The 20,108-nt window shown below is 37.9% G+C and overlaps 2 protein-coding genes across 4 annotated transcripts in view; both read right to left on the bottom strand.

The window, feature by feature from the left end:
- Nucleotides 1-15,005, bottom strand: part of LOC139145682 (Fanconi anemia group J protein homolog) — a 72,405-nt gene extending 57,400 nt beyond the window's left edge. Inside the window, exons 1-7 of one of the 2 annotated variants that reach the window (XM_070716981.1) lie at nt 14,871-15,005; nt 13,322-13,454; nt 12,176-12,287; nt 11,664-11,723; nt 4,086-4,226; nt 1,929-2,047; nt 351-465 (exon numbers count right to left, since the gene is read on the bottom strand). In XM_070716981.1, coding sequence (XP_070573082.1) covers nt 351-465; nt 1,929-2,047; nt 4,086-4,226; nt 11,664-11,723; nt 12,176-12,287; nt 13,322-13,414 — 640 coding nt within the window. In that variant the 5' untranslated portion in view covers nt 13,415-13,454; nt 14,871-15,005. The remainder of the gene's footprint in view (nt 1-350; nt 466-1,928; nt 2,048-4,085; nt 4,227-11,663; nt 11,724-12,175; nt 12,288-13,321; nt 13,455-14,870) is intronic. The other variant, XM_070716982.1, reaches the window with a different exon arrangement.
- A 2,200-nt stretch (nt 15,006-17,205) lies between these two features.
- Nucleotides 17,206-20,108, bottom strand: part of LOC139145680 (protocadherin Fat 4-like) — a 42,646-nt gene continuing 39,743 nt past the window's right edge. For both annotated transcript variants that reach the window (XM_070716979.1, XM_070716978.1), the window contains exon 31: nt 17,206-20,050. In XM_070716979.1, the coding sequence (XP_070573080.1) occupies nt 19,354-20,050 (697 nt within the window). In that variant the 3' untranslated portion in view covers nt 17,206-19,353. The remainder of the gene's footprint in view (nt 20,051-20,108) is intronic.

The following is a 20,108-nucleotide window of genomic DNA, read 5'->3' as shown; positions in this document are numbered from 1 at the left end:
AGAATCCTACACAAATCATTCACACTTCATTCATACAACTTCAAACACAGTTTTGTAATCTGGAAGCAAACTCCAATTGAAAGTCTTTCATCTCCAGCACATCTTTTTGCAGATTGGAAGCTATTATCACTTTACTCTGCCTGGGCAGATAGTGGGTTAAATCTACTATTTGATATTACATCATAGGCAGCAATCATAGCGCCAAATACGCTATCAATACTCTCTTCACGGGGGAGGGGGGGTGCATGTTGCATGTTTGTGTTCATTGTAAGATGGAACATTGTAGGTGAGGATTCGCACAATGCACACTCTAGAGATTGGAAGGAAACACTGCATATACAGTTTTTTACCTGAGGGATTTTTCAGCTGCATTTGCCACTGTGGAGGAGTGGAAGTGCAACTTTCAAGGTCTTCAGGATCATCCTCATACACCACACCTTTCTGAGATTTCTTTTTACCTGCTCTCTACATAGATAAAGACAGTGAAATCTATTAGTAAAGATGTACAATTTGTCAATTTTTTGCATTCTTTGAGAAGACATTTACACTGATCAACATGATGCAAAAGTGGTCTACAAAATATATATTTATCGCTACTCTAAGTCTGCACAAATAAAGAAAGCAATGAGACCATATTTCTGAAGTCAACAAGAAATACATGTTATTACTGAAGTTACTGGCCATCTAAAATCTCTATATAACAGAACAGAAAAACCAAAAGACAGACAGACAAAGAAAGCGACAGAGAGAAATAAAAACTAGCAGGCTAGAGGAATCTTGTCAAACATTTGAAATCAACAAACCATAGCATTCTCACAAAAGTCATATCTGCCGAATGTTTTCTAAAGTCTAGTTCTGATTTTCAAAAATCCTTGGTTTGACAACAGAATTTTTTAGTCAGTAGAAGAAACATCAAAAGAATACAGAAACCAACCTTCATCACAAAATTGACAACCTTGTTCTCTTACATAGGACCTTCACAATCAATAAATAGGTACCGGTATGTAACCCTTTTAGGACATTGTGTCACATAGTGTGACCTTGTAGTCTAAAGAGTGAGTTCACTGTATTAAAACAGGTCTACACAGGCACATGTACTGTAACGTTATTAAGGTAGTACATGCCTTGAAATTGAAAGACTAGAACTTTTACTCAAACTTTCTGAAAGGTAGAGCGCGCCTCGGGGACGGAGAATCAGACTCAAATTTCTACAATTCTTTTCTGATCTACCACTTGTTGGGGTCATTTTAAAGCTCTTGGAGAAAGAAAGACTTTCACTGGCTTACTTTTTGAAAATCCAAACTTTTATTTTTCCTCCATAGAGTTAACACAGGAATGGCGGTCATTATGAATTTCAAATATCGCAAAATGTTGGGTAATTTGTTTCACTACTTCCAAACTTTTCACAGTGACCCCCAATTATTATTGTTGATTTTGCAAGAGATTGGTTGAAAGTTTCATTCAGGAAAGTTTGAGCAAAAGTTTAAGTCTTTCACTTTACAGGTGCATAATACCTTAAGAGGACTTTAAACGAATTGCTTTTTGAGATAAAGAATAAAATCAAGGGTCACCTTGTAGAATTCGGGAATACAGAAACAAAGTACCCGATATTTCCCAATACCTGAAATTTAACATTGCTGCCATCCTTGTGTTAACTCACGTTACAATTTTGGTTTTCGCGAACATAAACAAGTGAAAACGTTATTTACTTATGAGCCTCAAAATAAGCCTCCATGAGCAATAGACTAGAAAAGTATTAGAAAAATTTGAGAGTTCAAATATCTGTTCCTGGGGTGCATTCCTAAAATAGGCAACTCATTTGGCACTCTGAATAATTTTGAAATTCCAACATCAATACTTGGAGTTCATAGCCATCACTTTGAATACACAATCAACTAGAGTTGTGCAAAGTATGTGTTCTATCTTACCTGAGCTGGTGTTCGGAACTTTTTCTGTGCTGGTTTGAAGTCGTCCTCCTGCGACTCTTGCTTTACAACAGAGGCAGATGTGTTTGTTTCATTGTTGTTATTGTTGTTGTTTGTTTGCTCTGGAAAGTCCACCATTAGGATTCACAATTAGATGAAAAGGAAAAAGTTAAATTGATAAATAAATTTGAAAAAAGTGTGAAATCTTCAAGGGTGGATTGTATAAAGTTCCCCTTTTCACATCACTACTATGTTATACCACAAACCCAACAGTGAGATATGGGGAAGTGGATTCACTGGTTTCATTAACTTTCATAACCCTAATCCTATCAGACAGTATCAATTCCTTATGTGACAAATTTTTTACCTATTTATACCTACTTGGCATGGCAAGTGTGTAGCAGCAGGTTCGGTGACTAAAAATCACATGTACAATATCTAGATATTCAGAGGCCTGCAAATATTCAATTTATTAAAATGCAATGTATGGGACCTGCTATGCCTCATTGCTTGTAACCAACTTGACCTTATGGTGACATATGAACTTGAAATGGCAGTATGAGAGATACACTATTAAAATATATATTGTTCCAATAAAGACTAGAAGAGTCTATTCAGTACATTGCAAATCAATGTTTCTACATAAAAACTAATTTTATTTCCAAGTGAACAGCTATAATTTTATTTTCGAATTTTCTTTTTTGTTAGAAGGGAAAGGAGAATCTTTGAGTGGGAATAAAAAGGGAATTCAAATGCACCTTCCCTTTTATCGACCTGTTCGATATGACCATGATTTCTGTGGAATATTTTGGCATGTACAAGTGGACCAAGGAGGTTGGAATTTGGTACAATGTGGAATGAAAAGATTTTGGTTATGGAAGACATCAAGACTATTTGTCGGGGTGATAACTTTGACTGAGAAAGCAGGTAAATGCTACCAGGACTGGTAGCATTTACCCATTTTTTAATTAATATCTGAATTCAGTCAAACAACCTCCCCCCCTCCTAATGGAATAGTTACGCCCATAACCAGAGACTATCAACTGGAATTTCCCACAGTACAACAGTAAAATGGGTACATCCCATCCAGAAAGTATCACTGAGGATACACACAGCGTTGGAAATTACTTGATGACTTGGGCCCTAGTCATGTTTGATTCAGATTTACAGACAAATTCATGAGAACACAAGAGACAAATTTACTTGTCCGACATCCATCCTCTGTACACAGTCACAATGTAAATCATCTCCTGTACAGGCAATGACTTGTCAAACTGTCAATATTTGCCTGTACCATTCCATATCAAGCTGCAATCAAAACCAATTTAGCCAGACCCTCATCCATCACCCATAATTTGTCCCCGGACAGCTTTTAGCTTTGACTTTGTACCATTTCCGGCAATTTCCAAGAATGTTGCCTTATTTGGAAGTCATTTTCTGCCATTACCGGTCGGTATTTGATGACACTGATTGCACATTGATGTGATATGCAGCCTGATAAAAACACCACAGATGTCATGTACACACACACAACACACACGCTTTGTGTTATTGAAACTAACAGTGAAAAGTGACATCAATGTGATGGCCTCTGAAAGGGAGAGTGCAAGCCACTGCTTCTGAGCATAAATCATTTCACAATCTGATGATTTTATCTAGCTGCTGTTTGCAGTGTCTATCCCATCTCTCTTGTCCACATATGGACAAAGGTGTGTACATTAGGCTTACCTTGGACACAGGTGTACACATCCCCCTTACCTTGGACACAGGTGTATACATCCCCCTTACCTTGGACACAGGTGTATACATCCCCCTTACCTTGGACACAGGTGTACACATCCCCCTTACCTTGGACATAGGTGTACACATCCCCCTTACCTTGTACATAGGTGTACACATCCCCCTTACCTTATACACAGGTGTACACATCCCCCTTACCTTGGACACAGGCGTATACATCCCCCTTACCTTATACACAGGTGTATACATCCCCCTTACCTTATACACAGGTGTATACATCCCCCTTACCTTATACACAGGTGTATACACAGGTGTATACATCCCCCTTACCTTATACACAGGTGTATACATCCCCCTTACCTCATACACAGGTGTATACATCCCCCTTACCTTATACACAGGTGTATACATCATGCTTACCTTGGATATCCACAGCACTATCAGCCTGCATCTGCTTCACAATACTTTGCATCTGCTGGGTTGCCTGCATAGGCTGGGGAATGCCGTTGTTGATGGCTGTCCCAGGTGGACGGTGGCAGTGACATTGGCAATTTGGATTATCTGTTTTGAAAAATAGAGTGAACAAAGAGAAGCAGTAATCAATATCATGTTTTGGCACATAAAATTACCTTCCAGTCACCTGAATTATTTATCATGATCTGGCTGATGGCAAATTTCGTAAAGTGTAGAAAAAGAACTGGATATACTACAGTGTCACTGTCATTCACTTTTCCCAATGGAGATGACCACTAAATCTTTGAAAGCAAGTTTAGTCATTAACCTTTTCCATTAGCACAATGTACTAGAATGACCTTTGACTTTTTTGACCGCATTGGTTTTTTGACCACATTATTTCAATTTTTAGATTTTCTCCTGAACAAGAATATAAAGTATCATACATAACGGCATTAATCTGCCCTTGTTTTCCTGTTATTTCAGAATTTTCACAAAATTGTGAAAGAGGTGATATATACCGATGATTTACATAAAAATTCGCAGCATAGGATAAGTGTTAATGTAAACAGTTGTATAAAACTGTAAAGTGCCAAATGAACTGCACAACTACACTAGTCCTTTCTTGTACTTCAGCAACAGAACATACTTTCATGACAATTTGCGAGCAAAGACAAATCTAAATCAAGCATTAAACTAACTTGTAATTGCATCTCCATGATATTTGATATCAATGGTTACATGGTGACATTTACCATTTCCACAAGCTGTCATTCACAGTCAGTGAAAAAAATCAAGGTTCTTAGAATATCAGAGACAAACATACAGCGGTGTACCATATAATCAGTACTATCAGGCAGGGTCAGTAAATATTTAGTGTGTCCACTAACAATCATGTTAATTTGCTGAAAGGTCTGTAGCCACAGTAAGCTACTTTTGTACCAAACTTTCACATAACTTTGAGAAAGTAAACACATACATCAGATCCAACATTCTCATTTAAGTTTGGGTAAAAGTTTCAGTTCTTCATCTTCAAGGTGCAAACTACGTGTATCTCACAAGGTTCTCTTATGTTCACAAGTAATACTTTCTTTCATTACATTGCTGTCATATTACGGTACATGTAGTTACAGTGAGGCTACTCAAGCCTGTATTTTCCCAGTAATTTATTTGACATACAGATTCTATATGGTATGTAACATCCTTGCGCATTGGCTGGAGGGCTTTACATACAATAGACACGGCAAAATGAGAGCACCCTTGAAACCAAAGTACGACTTACTTAGTTACAACATGTTTTAAGAAGATAAGTCAGTGAAAAAAATGTTTTTTACGGTGGCCCAAAACTACCTGTTCTCCGCATTCAAAGTCTGCGTCGCATTCAATCGTTTTTCTCTCACATATGTCTCCGCATTCAAAGTCTGCGTTGCATTCAATTGTTTTTCTCTCACATATGTCTCCGCATTCAAAGTCTGCGTCGCATTCAATTGTTTTTCTCTCACATATGTGTCCGCATTCAAAGTCTGCGTCGCATTCAATTGTTTCTCTCTCACATATGTGTCCGCATTCAAAGTCTGCGTCGCAATCAAATGTTTTTCTCTCACATATGTCTCCGCATTCAAAGTCTGCGTCGCATTCAATTGTTTTTCTCTCACATATGTGTCCGCATTCAAAGTCTGCGTCGCATTCAATTGTTTTTCTCTCACATATGTGTCCGCATTCAAAGTCTGCGTTGCATTCAATTGTTTTTCTCTCACATATGTCTCCGCATTCAAAGTCTGCGTCGCAATCAAATGTTTTTCTCTCACATAAGCTTATGTCTCCGCATTCAAAGTCTGCGTCGCAATCAAATGTTTTTCTCTCACATATGTCTCCGCATTCAAAGTCTGCGTCGCAATCAAATGTTTTTCTCTCACATATGTCTCCGCATTCAAAGTCTGCGTCGCATTCAATTGTTTTTCTCTCACATATGTCTCCGCATTCAATGTCTGCGTCGCATTCAATTGTTTCTCTCTCATATATGTGTCCGGATTCAAAGTCTGCGTCGCAGTTAATTGTTCCTCTCCTAGATGGGCCACAGGTGCCCAAACACTATTAATAAGCTTATTAGGCCAAAGTAAGTAAATTCTTTGTTTTGCGTCCGCGCGCGCCTAGGTTTTTGGAGATTTTTCGGAAAAAAAACACAAACTTTCCTTTCAAAATTTCACCGTTGGTGGCGCTATTTTGCCGCAAAAACAAGTCGTGACTTTTAACTTTGCGACGAAACACTCCTTTACGGCAGTCAGATTTCACTAATGGACCATGCGGTGACGTAAAACAGTACTCTCTACACATTTACCCCTGTCGATACTCTCAGCCTCACGCCGGAGCCTCACGTTCTCACTGTCTGTTGTGGCTTTGCCTGTTGTGGCTTTGTCGTCACGATAAAAACTGGATGAAAGCAGGGAAATAATTGAAGTTAAAAAGCAGGAAACCTTTGCACGGCAACTTGAAGGCATGGTCATTGCGAGCAATCGGGACTTGAACAGAGAGAGATTCAGTCGGCCGATTTGACTTTGGTACTACGACTCAGAGAGTATGGCAGACAGAAAAATCGGAAAGTGTTGAGGCCTAATCTAGTTAATTTGTCTTTTAGGTTTGCCAAAAATTTGGTTAATTCGTCCATTTTAACTTGAAACAAAAAATAAACCAGAGATCAGTCCTGTAAACGAAAGGCCCGCTTACGTACTTTTTTGTTCAGTTTGAGTATGGGAAAGTGTATTAGAATCCCTCTGTGAAAGTTCAAACTTGTAGTAGGCGGTCGTAGCTGCTCTTGAAGGGGGTCACACTTTCTGCATTAATGACATCGGCTGGTAATTTATTCCAGATGTCCACAACTCTTGCTGAAAAAGGTACTTTCTTGTGTGAAGTCGAACAGTACATTAGTTTATGAAGTTTGGGACAGTGTCCTCAAGTTCTCGAGTCGGCTGCTAACTCAAGTGAAAGGTTACAGTGGTCATGGCCTTTGATAACTAATTCTAGAGTTGAATCATGTCGCCACGAATTTTTCTTTGTTCAAGTGTTATTAAACCAAGTTGTTTAAGTCTATTTTGATAATTGTAGTGTTGAAGTTTAGGTATTATTTGCCGTGCTAAGATTTTTATGTCCTTTTGTAGCCAAGGTGACCAAGCTTGTACTGCATGTTCGAGCTGTGGTCTCACAAGTTCCTTGTAAAGACGAAGAATGACATTTCTGATTTGATCGACAATGATCATTTGATGAGATTAACATTCTGTTTACTTTTTTGCAAACTTATCTTATATGCTTGAAGGTTTTAAAGTAGAATGAAGTAGATAGCCCAAGTCATTTTCTTCAGTTGTACATCAAAGTGAAATATTGTTCATTGAGTATTTATTGTGGGGGCTGTTGTAGCCAATATGCGTCCGCCAGTGTTCACTCAATTTTTGTAGCTTGTCCAAATCAGCTTGTAGAATGTCAGGATCACTACAATTTCACAAGGGATGATATATTTTGGTATTGTCAGCAAATTTTTGAGTTCAGAACTAATTTACCACCAGTATGATTGATGTAGATTAGAAAGAGTACTGGTCCAAGAACTGAACCCTTTGGGACACCACTTGTTACGTATTCTCCATTCAGGTGATGCTCCATTTATGACTACTCGCTGTTTTGTATTTGTCAATCATGCTTTGACCCACTGTAGAATATTTCCATTTATGCCATGATACTTCATCTTTTCAATCGATCTGGGGTGTGGTACTTTGAAAGTGCAAGGAATATAGATTAAGCTTACACTTAAATTTGGGTCTGATGAGTCTGTGTGTGGAGACTGACAATTGCGAAATGCTTTCTTTTATTTGATTGAAAGGAAAGGTGCTGGTTTTACGGATGGTCCCGAGGAAGCTACAGGGAATACTTTTGTCAATTATATCACCAATTTCTTCTTCTCTCTGATGCCCCATCTTTCTAAAATTGAATGCAGAGGCTACAAGTTACCATTTCTGTTTGGTGTTTTCTTTCAAAACAGACACCTTTCAGCAAAACTATGACATTCCATCAGAGCATAGACATCACAAGAAACTTGAAAGAAACGCACAAGAACTTGAGGACAAAAGACCGCTACTGTATACTGTTATAGTGTACCCATTCCTCTAACTGTCCAGATTTAAGTAATTTGATGAGGCTGTCGAGTTGCTGTGCAATGGTATTGACACGTGGACACTTTGAATACACAAGAAAGAAATCTAAAACTAATAAGAGAAAAGCAAACGTCAAAGAATGACTGTTTATTTTGATCCATTTGTTATGAAAATGCATACAGTGATCATACAGTGTGTCACACTGTGACAGGAGTATTCATGTAGTTTGAGAAAAATTGTCCAATAAAGGCAAACAGATTTTGTGTTAAATTTTCTGTGTGTGTTTTTTAGCCGCTTACCCGCGTACCTTTTAGGATTTTGAGTGGACGCAAAACTCATATACACACATCTTGTAATTAATTAGTCAACATGACTAATTATGCTAATCCATGGACTTATCAGGGGTTTTATAGGTTAGTCAACATCGCGAAAGATAGGAAAGGTTACTAAAACTCCTTTTTCATTTACATCTCTATCTTTCCAATGTTGACCAACCCTTGATAAGTCCACCGATTCGCATAATTAGTTGTGTTGACTAATTAATTACAAGATGAGTATATGAGAGATAAACATCCTTGTAATGGGGTGTAAAATAAATAAAGAGTCAAGAGGCGAGGTTAGGCTATATAGTCATTTATTTTATTTACTACGATCAGTCAGAGCATGAAGAAAAGGAGAGGGACTGATAGTGACAGAGAAAACTGAGAAAAACTCAATAATAAGCTTTATTAATAGTGATTGGGCCGCTTGTGGATGGTCGTCGCAGTCAATGATTTTGTCTCCAACACATGAAGGCGTTGGCAAGTTTTGGTGAGCATGACCCTCGCTCCATGACCCATGATTGCATCCGGAAAAAATATCACTCTTTTAGTGTTCGTGATCGCGAAAAGCTCATTTTTTAAGGTAAGTGACAAAGTAATTTATTGTTATTGTAAGCTTATGGGGTTAATGATCTAGCCAAGGGGGTACGCTGCTCACCAGTATGGGCGCATCATAATGGGTCCCACATGAGCGTCCGAATGTAAAACGGCAGCCCGTCCCACAACTGCCAATACATCCAGGGCTAGACGGTGGCTAGATCATTAACCCCATAAGTTTACAATACAATGAATAACTTTGTCACTTACCTTCGAAATCAATGAGCTTTTCGCGATCACGAACACTGAAAGACTGATACTTTTTCCTTATGCAATCATGGGTTATGGAGCGAGGGTCACGCTCACAAAAACTTGCCAGCCCCCTCATGTGTTTGTCACAAAATCACTGACTGCGACGCCCATCTAGGAGAGAAACAATTGAATGCGACGCAGACTTTGAATGCCGAGACATATGTGAGAGAAAAACAATTGAATGCGACGCAGACTTTGAATGCGGAGACATATGTGAGAGAAAAACATTTGATTGCGACGCAGACTTTGAATGCGGAGACATATGTAAGAGAAAAACATTTGATTGCGACGCAGACTTTGAATGCGGAGACATATGTGAGAGAAAAACATTTGATTGCGACGCAGACTTTGAATGCGGAGACATATGTAAGAGAAAAACATTTGATTGCGACGCAGACTTTGAATGCGGAGACATATGTGAGAGAAAAACATTTGATTGCGACGCAGACTTTGAATGCGGAGACATATGTGAGAGAAAAACATTGATTGCGACGCTGACTTTGAATGCGGAGACATAAGCGAGAGAAAAACATTTGATTGCGACGCAGACTTTGAATGCGGAGACATATGTGAGAGAAAAACATTTGATTGCGACGCAGACTTTGAATGCGGAGACATATGTGAGAGAAAAACATTTGATTGCGACGCAGACTTTGAATGCGGAGACATATGTGAGAGAAAACATTTGATTGCGACGCAGACTTTGAATGCGGAGACATAAGCTTATGTGAGAGAAAAAAAATTGAATGCGACGCAGACTTTGAATGCGGAGACATATGTGAGAGAAAAACAATTGAATGCAACGCAGACTTTGAATGCGGAGACATAAGCTTATGTGAGAGAAAAAAAATTGAATGCGACGCAGACTTTGAATGCCGGGACATATGTGAGAGAAAAAAAATTGAATGCAACGCAGACTTTGAATGCGGAGACATATGTGAGAGAAAAACATTTGATTGCGACGCAGACTTTGAATGCGGAGACATATGTGAGAGAAAAACATTTGATTGCGACGAGACTTTGAATGCGGAGACATATGTGAGAGAAAAACAATTGAATGCGACGCAGACTTTGAATGCCGAGACATATGTGAGAGAAAAACAATTGAATGCGACGCAGACTTTGAATGCGGAGACATATGTGAGAGAAAAACATTTGATTGCGACGCAGACTTTGAATGCGGAGACATATGTGAGAGAAAAACATTTGATTGCGACGCAGACTTTGAATGCGGAGACATATGTGAGAGAAAAACATTTGATTGCGACGCAGACTTTGAATGCGGAGACATATGTAAGAGAAAAACATTTGATTGCGACGCAGACTTTGAATGCGGAGACATATGTGAGAGAAAAACATTTGATTGCGACGCAGACTTTGAATGCGGAGACATATGTGAGAGAAAACATTTGATTGCGACGCTGACTTTGAATGCGGAGACATAAGCGAGAGAAAAACATTTGATTGCGACGCAGACTTTGAATGCGGAGACATATGTGAGAGAAAAACATTTGATTGCGACGCAGACTTTGAATGCGGAGACATATGTGAGAGAAAAACATTTGATTGCGACGCAGACTTTGAATGCGGAGACATATGTGAGAGAAAAACATTTGATTGCGACGCAGACTTTGAATGCGGAGACATAAGCTTATGTGAGAGAAAAAAAATTGAATGCGACGCAGACTTTGAATGCGGAGACATATGTGAGAGAAAACAATTGAATGCAACGCAGACTTTGAATGCGTAGACATAAGCTTATGTGAGAGAAAAAAAATTGAATGCGACGCAGACTTTGAATGCGGAGACATATGTGAGAGAAAAAAAATTGAATGCGACGCAGACTTTGAATGCGGAGACATATGTGAGAGAAAAACATTTGATTGCGACGCAGACTTTGAATGCGGAGACATAAGCTTATGTGAGAGAAAAAAAATTGAATGCGACGCAGACTTTGAATGCCGGGACATATGTGAGAGAAAAAAAATTGAATGCAATGCAGACTTTGAATGCAGAGACATATGTGAGAGAAAACAATTGAATGCGACGCAGACTTTGAATGCGGAGAACAGGTAGTTTTGGGCCACCGTAGTTTTTGTTTGTTTTTAGGAATCTTCAATTAGTCAAGTACCTGATATACTAAATACATTTCATGACACTTAATATGGAGACAAAACCTGACAGGAAAAAGTTTTACATAAATAATACAATATCATTTAATGTATGGTGGCACTTACCTATTACGATTTCAGTGTTACAGCAATTCTCTTCTTTCTGCTGCAGCAGTAATTGTCTCTCTACAAAAGGTGAAAGGTCATGGGAAAAGTTTCACATGTAACAATGCAGAAAATAATCACAACTTCACAACTAACAAGAATTGGTCCCTTTCAGTACATGCTGTGGTTTATGTATTTTCAATTCAACAGAAACTACTTTACGAGTCACCAGAAAGTGTTTGACCATTTTAGTGTCCTTAAAAATTGTAATAAGGACTCTAGAGCTTTAAAATAGCATCATATGAAAATGTTACCATGAGAAACAATCATCACTTTCAATGTCAGATAAGAGAACTGCTAATAAAGACACTTTTTCTATTGAATCACTTCGATGTCTTTACCACCACAAATACCACAATTTGGTCAAGCTTTACTGTTTTCAATGATGCTATTGGACTGACATACAGAGGCATGGGAATGACAGAGTCAAAACAACTGCATCAATGTGTTTGTCCACACTGAATGATCTTTACCTAATTCTGCTTTTTGCCAGGCAAGACAGGAGCAGAGGAGTGCCAAACTTTTACCGCTGCCAGTAGGGCTTTCCAGTAAACAATTCTGCTGACGTTGTAAACCCTGAATTATCTGAAATCAAATGTACATTGACAACAATCTTACAAATGGTTATTTTGTATGAAGGTTTGCTTGTAAGTACTCTGGCTGTACGTCACAAACCAGTTTAGCCAATTTTGGCCAAAATGAGTTTTAGTCTTCCCTTTTCCATCTATCTTTAAATTGATGAATACAGTCCTCTTTTACACTATGGAGTAACAATTCTGACAAAAATTATCAATGCCACATTTTCAATAGAAATTGCAAAGGTCACAAGACAATGTAGAATTATAAAGTTTAGTCTGACTGACTTGTTCATTGCGCTTGCTGTAAACTTTCTGGAATTTGGAAATATTATCAATGTAAATTTTATATCAACACCGGTATGTTTCGATAGGATACGTTTTATAAATAATATCGTAAATTTCTGTGTGTATACAAAACAGTGACATCTAAACTTAACCCTTTTCCTGCCAGACAGTAATAACTGTATCACTTCCCCATCAGCCAAGTCAGTAAAAAGCGGTATTGAGCCAAAACATGACGTATTTTCACCCACTTGGCTTGGTATGTTATAGCATCTTTTGTCCAAAAAAATCTACTTTACAGTATTATGTTTTCAACAGCCTTCAAATGTACAGTATTATGTTAAAATACACCATATGGAATATGTTGTGTTTCATTAATTTTCACCATCTTGACCTGGTGGTGAAATATGGACTTGGCAGGAAAACGCTTAAACTACACTATGGTGCATCATAAAATGATACATGCTGCTCTCTAAGAATTGAAAGTTGATCTATGAGACACTTATTTGTTCTTTTCATCTCATTCAATGCTATTGAATTCATATCTTCTACTCCAATATGCTATACAATCTGATTTACACACTCTCTTTTTAGTACATTAGTCTTGCATGATTTCATCTTGTCACAAGTACTCAAGGAATACTCAAATTGATTACACATTTACAGCGAGATAAGAATTCATGTATGTTGAAGAATGTAAGGAAAATCACTTCGAAATTGATTTGCTTCTCAACAAAATAACTTTTATATATGACTTACTTTGTTCATCATGGAAAATTGTGATGGGTAGGGTTTACAAGGAAATTGCACTTTGACCCCACCAATGCTGCGTTCTATGCCAGGACTTGCCATCTTGGACTTTATAGTAAGGTTTGTGGGCAAATGTAGGAATCTGTGGATGGAGAAACGAGCGTTGAGCTATCCTGTGACATCCATTTTACATTTGTGGTTCAAAATTGATGTTCTTTCTCGTCTCAAAATCATTGTTTGAAACTGTCATACAGGAAGCCAAATGTTATCCAGCACCTGATGAAATACCTTTTTAACAACAGTGCTGTACATCTGATGTGTTATGAATCAGTGACATACTTTCAAAGTTCACCACAAGTTCACAAGGAAGGTTTATTTCCAGATTATGACTTATGACCTTTTAATTTATCCACTAATGGCCACCCCTTTGGCATTCTTTTAACCCTCAATTTCTTATTATTTGTGTGCCTATCAAAAATCAGAAAACTTTAATGGATGGTTGCATTTCTGTGTTTTGAAGAGTTTCACATAGTATGAATAAGATAGAGAATCCGTAAGTGCAGTGATTAAACCACCGTTCTACCATTCGACTTCAAGACCTGACATATAAAATAGCTGGACCTACCAAATGAACTGAACTATGGTAAAATTCTATTTCTGCACCTGGGTGCACTGGCACACATACTGCTTTGGCTTTGAACCCCCCCCCCCCTTTTTTTTTGCCGCATGCAGACTTTTTTTTTTCTTTTTTAATGGTCTACGTTTCGACCAGCAAGGAAATGTTGATATTAAATGTAGACTTTGCCCTATTTAATGCACCCTGCAGGGTTTTGGTACATCATATTCAGATTTTTCAGGAAATTTTAGTTTGGATGCCAGTTTTGGGCCGAAGTATAGATGTCTGACCCCTAAATTTACGGAAAATTGTAGAGTTTGTGCTTTTTAGTCTGAACTCCACGGTACATCGTAGCCAAATCGGGGGAGGGGGGAATGCGGTGTCAGTCCTCCCCCCCCCTCCCCCGCGTTTCTGCCATGACATTTGTGAAATCATACTGTACATGAAAAGGGGAGGGGCTACCGAAGTCATTCAGCGACAGACAAAGTGGAATAGCTCACAGAGAGGCCAACGTCTGGTGTAAAAAAATCTAGAGAGGGCAACTGCCATCCCCTCAGTCGATTAGCAGGCTATGTCTAAGATTGCACAAATCGCAAGGACACCGGAAGTACTTCCGGTGTCCTGGCGATTTGTGCTATCTAGACGCGGGGGGGGGGGGGGGGGGAACTGACACCGCATTCTCACTGTCGAAGCAATCGCCAAACACCAACGATTGCTTCGACAGTGAGAAAGCAGTGAGATTGGGGGTGCTGCTGCCAGGACGTGTCCTGGTCGTTCCTGACCTTCTGTACAATAATGTTTAGCGAAGTCGGATGACGGGCAATGACTCCTTCGTATAACATGTCCCTTGTCAGTGAGAATGAACTTGAAGTCGATTCGAAAGTAGGTTGTAATCGACGCTACGAATTAAAAATACGATTTCTAAGAAAACCGAATACGTACCTTAATTTTCAATAGCCTTTCAAAGCGTTCAGTTCGATATTTTTGCCACTCACTTAGAAGAAATCCCTGACTTTAGTAAATTTCTGAAATGAAATTTACCGCCATCTAGTCGAATATCCGCCATATTGGAGTCTGCGCAAAGAATATACCCATGGTGCATTGTGTCAAAGTAAACTTTTTACAACTTTTTACATGGTAACGTTTGACAAGTTTTACTGTCCTCTTGAAGCTACTTTATAACCGCATCTTTTTTGTTCTCATGAATTAAAAACAATTAAGAATCACCACTTTTCCGACAAAACATTTGATGCAAACACTTTTTGGCCGTGTTTCTTACCTATTTTCAAAAGTGGTTCGTAGGGTTTAAGAAGACACATTTGGGTTTTGTTCTCAACGATCACTTTCGTGATGATGACGATATCGAGCGACAGATGAGATGCTTTTATATATCAGCCATATGCTTATGAGAAAATTTTCTCGATGTACCTTTGAAGTCAATAGTGTTCTTTTCAAAACATATTTTTATCAATTGTATGGCGGTCCAATTGGATGAAATATTCTGTTAATATTATGAGGAAATTGAAAGTTGCTTATAATAATGCTGCTCGTCTTTTATTGGGTTATGATAAACGTAGTAGTGCAAGCTCTATGTTTATATCTAACAGAATCAATAACTTTGATGCCTTGCTGCGAAGGCAAATTATGGTTTAAAGCAAAGACTTCTAAGAAGCAGTAATGATATTGTACGATGTGTGTATGACTCATTATATTTAAACTCTGAAATGATAAAGTTATGGAATAAGCTTCTTTTTGTATAACTTAACCAAGCTGTGTATATTTATCACCAGATTTTCTTTTGTTGTTATATGGACAATGAGTCCGAAATAAAGTTTATAATAACTAATACATTCCAAATGATTATGAAAGTTCCACCCGCCCTTAGTACAAGAAATCATCAAAACTTCAAAAAGCATCTTTTCTTAATGAGTGCTAAATTATGTTGTACTTGAGTATTCAAATTCTCTCACGAATGAGGGTTGAATTGTAAGGCGAACCAATGAGGGCGCTGTTCTAATCACCTGAATCTAAGAAAAATGAAAAACAAACTATTAAATCTTCGTCAATCAGATATACTGCAGGAAAATAAATTCGATCAAGGAAGCATAGAGTGGAAAATGAGAACATAAGTCAGCAAAATGTGTTTGGTCATCGAAGGAACAAAGACATGAATAGCAAATTCGTATGCTATTACTGTATGTTAGATTTATAGTGGGTATTTTACACAAATCTGACAACAGATTGAAATCACGATATATAGAGAAACAGTTATTTAAACAAATATTGCACTGAGGAATTTAAATAATTTGTGACATTTTGCGGCCAAACAATAAATACATTTCTTTTCTGACGTACTTGATAGAAAGGAAAATGACACTTTTGCGATAAACCTATATTATCTTTTTGATCTAGATATATCATTTGGCTGCGAAATGTCACAGATTTTACATAATAAAGTTGTGGGGGCTAAATAATGTAGAATGAAGCTTAATTTATGTTCATGAATGAGAGAGGCATGTATGTGCCCATCACAAACCTCTTTGTAATGGTGAGAGAAGTACAAGTCTGAATGGAAAACAGATATACACAAAGATGACACCATAGCAGTTTTCCCCATTCTACCATATAAGCAAGAGAAAATTAAAATATATGCGGATGACACCATTTTATGCTTGATACACACAGCATATACTTAATGATCTTTTCATTTTCTTCAATCAAAAGGGTATAGAGAAGGGAGTTTGACTACACTGACTCTATTGAAGTGATTGACTATCTAACAAAGAGTTGTCTGATATTGATTGCCTTTTCCTCAAAGATTGTGCTAGAAGGGCATGAAGTATACCATATTAAAAGGCGAGAATCCATTAATGGGCTGAACTGTTACCCATTTGCTTGCATGATGTGGGTACCTATTTGATGGCTGAACTGTTACCCATTTGCTTGCATGATTCCATGTATTTCAAAGTCCCATATCATATGACATTTCATCTCCCTGAAATTCCTGTGTCTGTTTGCCAAAATTCATAAACTTTACCTTCCTTTTGTGATACAGATCAATTGTGGATTGAAGGTGTAGGTTTGGTCACTTGAAGATGTGAGTTTCAAAGACATGTAATTGAGATAAAATGGACAAACATTTATACATGTAAATGTCAACTGTAACAGACGCAAGCATGCTAGAGAGATTAGCATTAGACACACATTCACGGGGAAAAAATGTTTATACCTAATGGAGTTCAGAACTTAGTGAAGGACAAAAATTGAAAAACACTACTTTCTATGATTAATTAATCCATTTTATTGACAAAATGACCATGAGTTGGAGAGTGTTAGTAAATCTCAATCAAAATTACACAATTACTTTACACAATGTCGTAGAAAAATGTTACAAAGATGTACAGCAAGGGAAGAATAATTTATAAAAAAGACCAAGACTACCGGTATGTACATGAACCCTATAAAGCAAAGTGCCTGAGAAAATTCCCGCAGTAAAAATTTCCAAAAGTCAACACTGTAAGATAGCAAACTTTATTATTTCAGCATTCAAGAATATGTAATATATAATGTAATATCTGAAACATGTAAATGTTGAGTCTTCTCTGGAGAACTACATCATTCAATCTTCTGAATCTAGACTGTGACTAGATGTACCTCTAGAGGGCAGTTTGAAAAAAGTTAACCTTTAGGCCAGCAAGAATAATTAAATTATGGCTTCTTCTTAAGCTAATTTGGAAAAAAATATATATTGAAATCATGGTAAAGATATACTTCTGTAGTGCAGCTTTAGGGCATTTTGTTGTGCATTTTACAGTTTTTTGTTTTCATACACTGACATAGATATGGCAAAAGGCTTTTCTGACTTTTGAATGGTAGGGTATCAACCACAGCAATAGATAAAACCTGTGAAACTATCATTGAAAATTTTTTTTTAAAGTATACAGTAATCACTTGCAAAACAATGGTCGTAATTTCTTTGTCTTTATTACGTATTATATATAGTCCCCATAATGTGTGATAGAATCAAGAATGTAAGGGTTAAGACACAATGATTCTGATTGGTTAATATAACCATTTGTCTATACAACCAACAAATCATGGACCTCCTTACAGTAGAACATGCAGTGGCCAATCACCTTAATATGAAAAACTGTAGATGTATATATTATACATATGAACATACTAATAATTGCATAGTATATAAAAGTTTGAAATTCGATTATATAAAATCTGTGTAAAAACTATAACTGTAGAAAAGTCTACAGAAATCACGTAAATTTCATTTCAGTAGGATTCAAGTGTATAACTTGGAATATATTGAATAATTCACATAAAAATCAATCTAAATATAGATTAAAACTATAGAAAAAGGTGTTGGCGTGAAAACAAACTGCAGAAACTTCTACAAAAAATGTGTGGAATCGAAAACTGCCCAGTCAGTTACTTGATAAATCGTGCACTGAGACACTTAAAAATTGCCTCACTCTGGTCTCTGCTACTTCCAAGTCAATTCTGATTGGCAGATTCAAAATCAGAATAACCTTGTCACCAACCCATCAGGAAGATGCTTCCTTGAGTCACTGGAGACCTAAGTTTTCTGCACACTACAATAGTGATCTGGAGTAATGATTTCTTCATTGAAGTGATCATGGTCAAACTTGCATTCCATTGCATCGCCAATCTTTCCATTCCAATCAAAAGGAATTCTTGAATTTATTTTATGCAAAATTACTTTCACATTGTCACTCAATGTCCTGCATTGTATAATAACCCTCCTCTGGAAAACTGATATGTATAAAAAGTACAAGCGCAACTCCATATAAAATTCTTTCTTGAAAATATTTCCGTGTAAATAATTTTCTCAATGCATTCCTGCTAGTAACTTACATGAAACACGTTTCCAGCAAAGCAAATCTATGGAGCATGCAGACAGTGAGGAAAATCCAACTATCATGTAAATCACTTGAGACATTCTGAAATGACTGTCCTAGTTACATGTATCTCAACACAAAAATAACTACACATTTGTACAAACGATTCATTTTCATTGTAAAGGTGACCCTTGATGACTTCTTGTTGCTCAGATCTGATTCATTGGCTTCTAATTTGCACCTTGCAGAGACAGTGAAAAATATCATATTTGTACCTGCAGTTTCTTTCAGTGATTCCATTTGGCAGTGGATTTGACAACAGTGCCATGACAGAGGAAGAAAGTCTGAGTAAGTGCATCGGCAAACAATCATTATTGTTCACTTTATATTTTGTTCACTTTATTTCCTCAGCGTTTCACTTTCCCTGTTATTCCATGACTTTATCAGACTGAAGGGTGGTGCGGGGGTTTTCACTACTTCATTTGCATATATAGGTTTGCTCCTGCACAGAAATGCATTGAGCTCTCTGCAGCAAAAAAGGTTCTTTGGTAGCTTTAGTTCTGTTCATCGTCGGTGTCAACACTGTCAGATTCGTAGACTGGATTGTCCTTGGTCAGCTGCTGAGATGAAAGCAAGCCAGATGAGGGCCTTTGAAATTTCCTGGCGAGTTCCTTGACATTGGATTTGGGTTTCCTCTTTGTGTTCTTGTCTGCGTTTTCTTGCACCTCATCTTCAGGTTGCCTTTGCAGTGTGCCACCGAGAGATGGTTCAACATCAGCATAGCCTGGGTTCTGGAAGGCAACTGCTTCAGGAGGGAGGTCCACGACAAAATCCTTCTTGAGATCATCATCGTCTGAGTCCTCGGGGTCAAGGTTACGAGACTCAAAGTCACCGAGGTTGTTCTTGCTGGAGAGGAACAGCACAGTCTGCCCATCTGTTACAGTTCTCGGCCTCTCCTCCGCCTCATCCATGGCATGTGAACGAGCCCCCTGGTTGTTGAACTCTGCACGGAGGTCGTTGGTCACTTTCACACTGACAATATTGTTCTTGGGATTTTGCACAGGTCGGTTTGCGATACTGGCCATATGGGCACGGGCTTGCTCATCATGTTCTTGGGCCCTCTCGGCACTGACCATTTCTTCAAAATCAAAGAAGGTAGGGTTCTCAAGATCATGAATCTCACGGCCTTGACCTCCCTCCATGTCTTGGAATTCCGGTCCCATCTCTATCCTTTGCCGATTTGGGTCATATCTGGAAAGAGACAAAGGACAAGACATATCAGTAATGTACTACTTCCTCTCATGAAATT

Source organism: Ptychodera flava, chromosome 12 (genome assembly GCF_041260155.1).
Source record: "Ptychodera flava strain L36383 chromosome 12, AS_Pfla_20210202, whole genome shotgun sequence".
NCBI lineage: Eukaryota > Metazoa > Hemichordata > Enteropneusta > Ptychoderidae > Ptychodera > Ptychodera flava.
The sequence above is the reverse complement of the archived record's forward strand: the minus strand, read 5'-3'. Positions and strand labels throughout refer to the sequence as shown.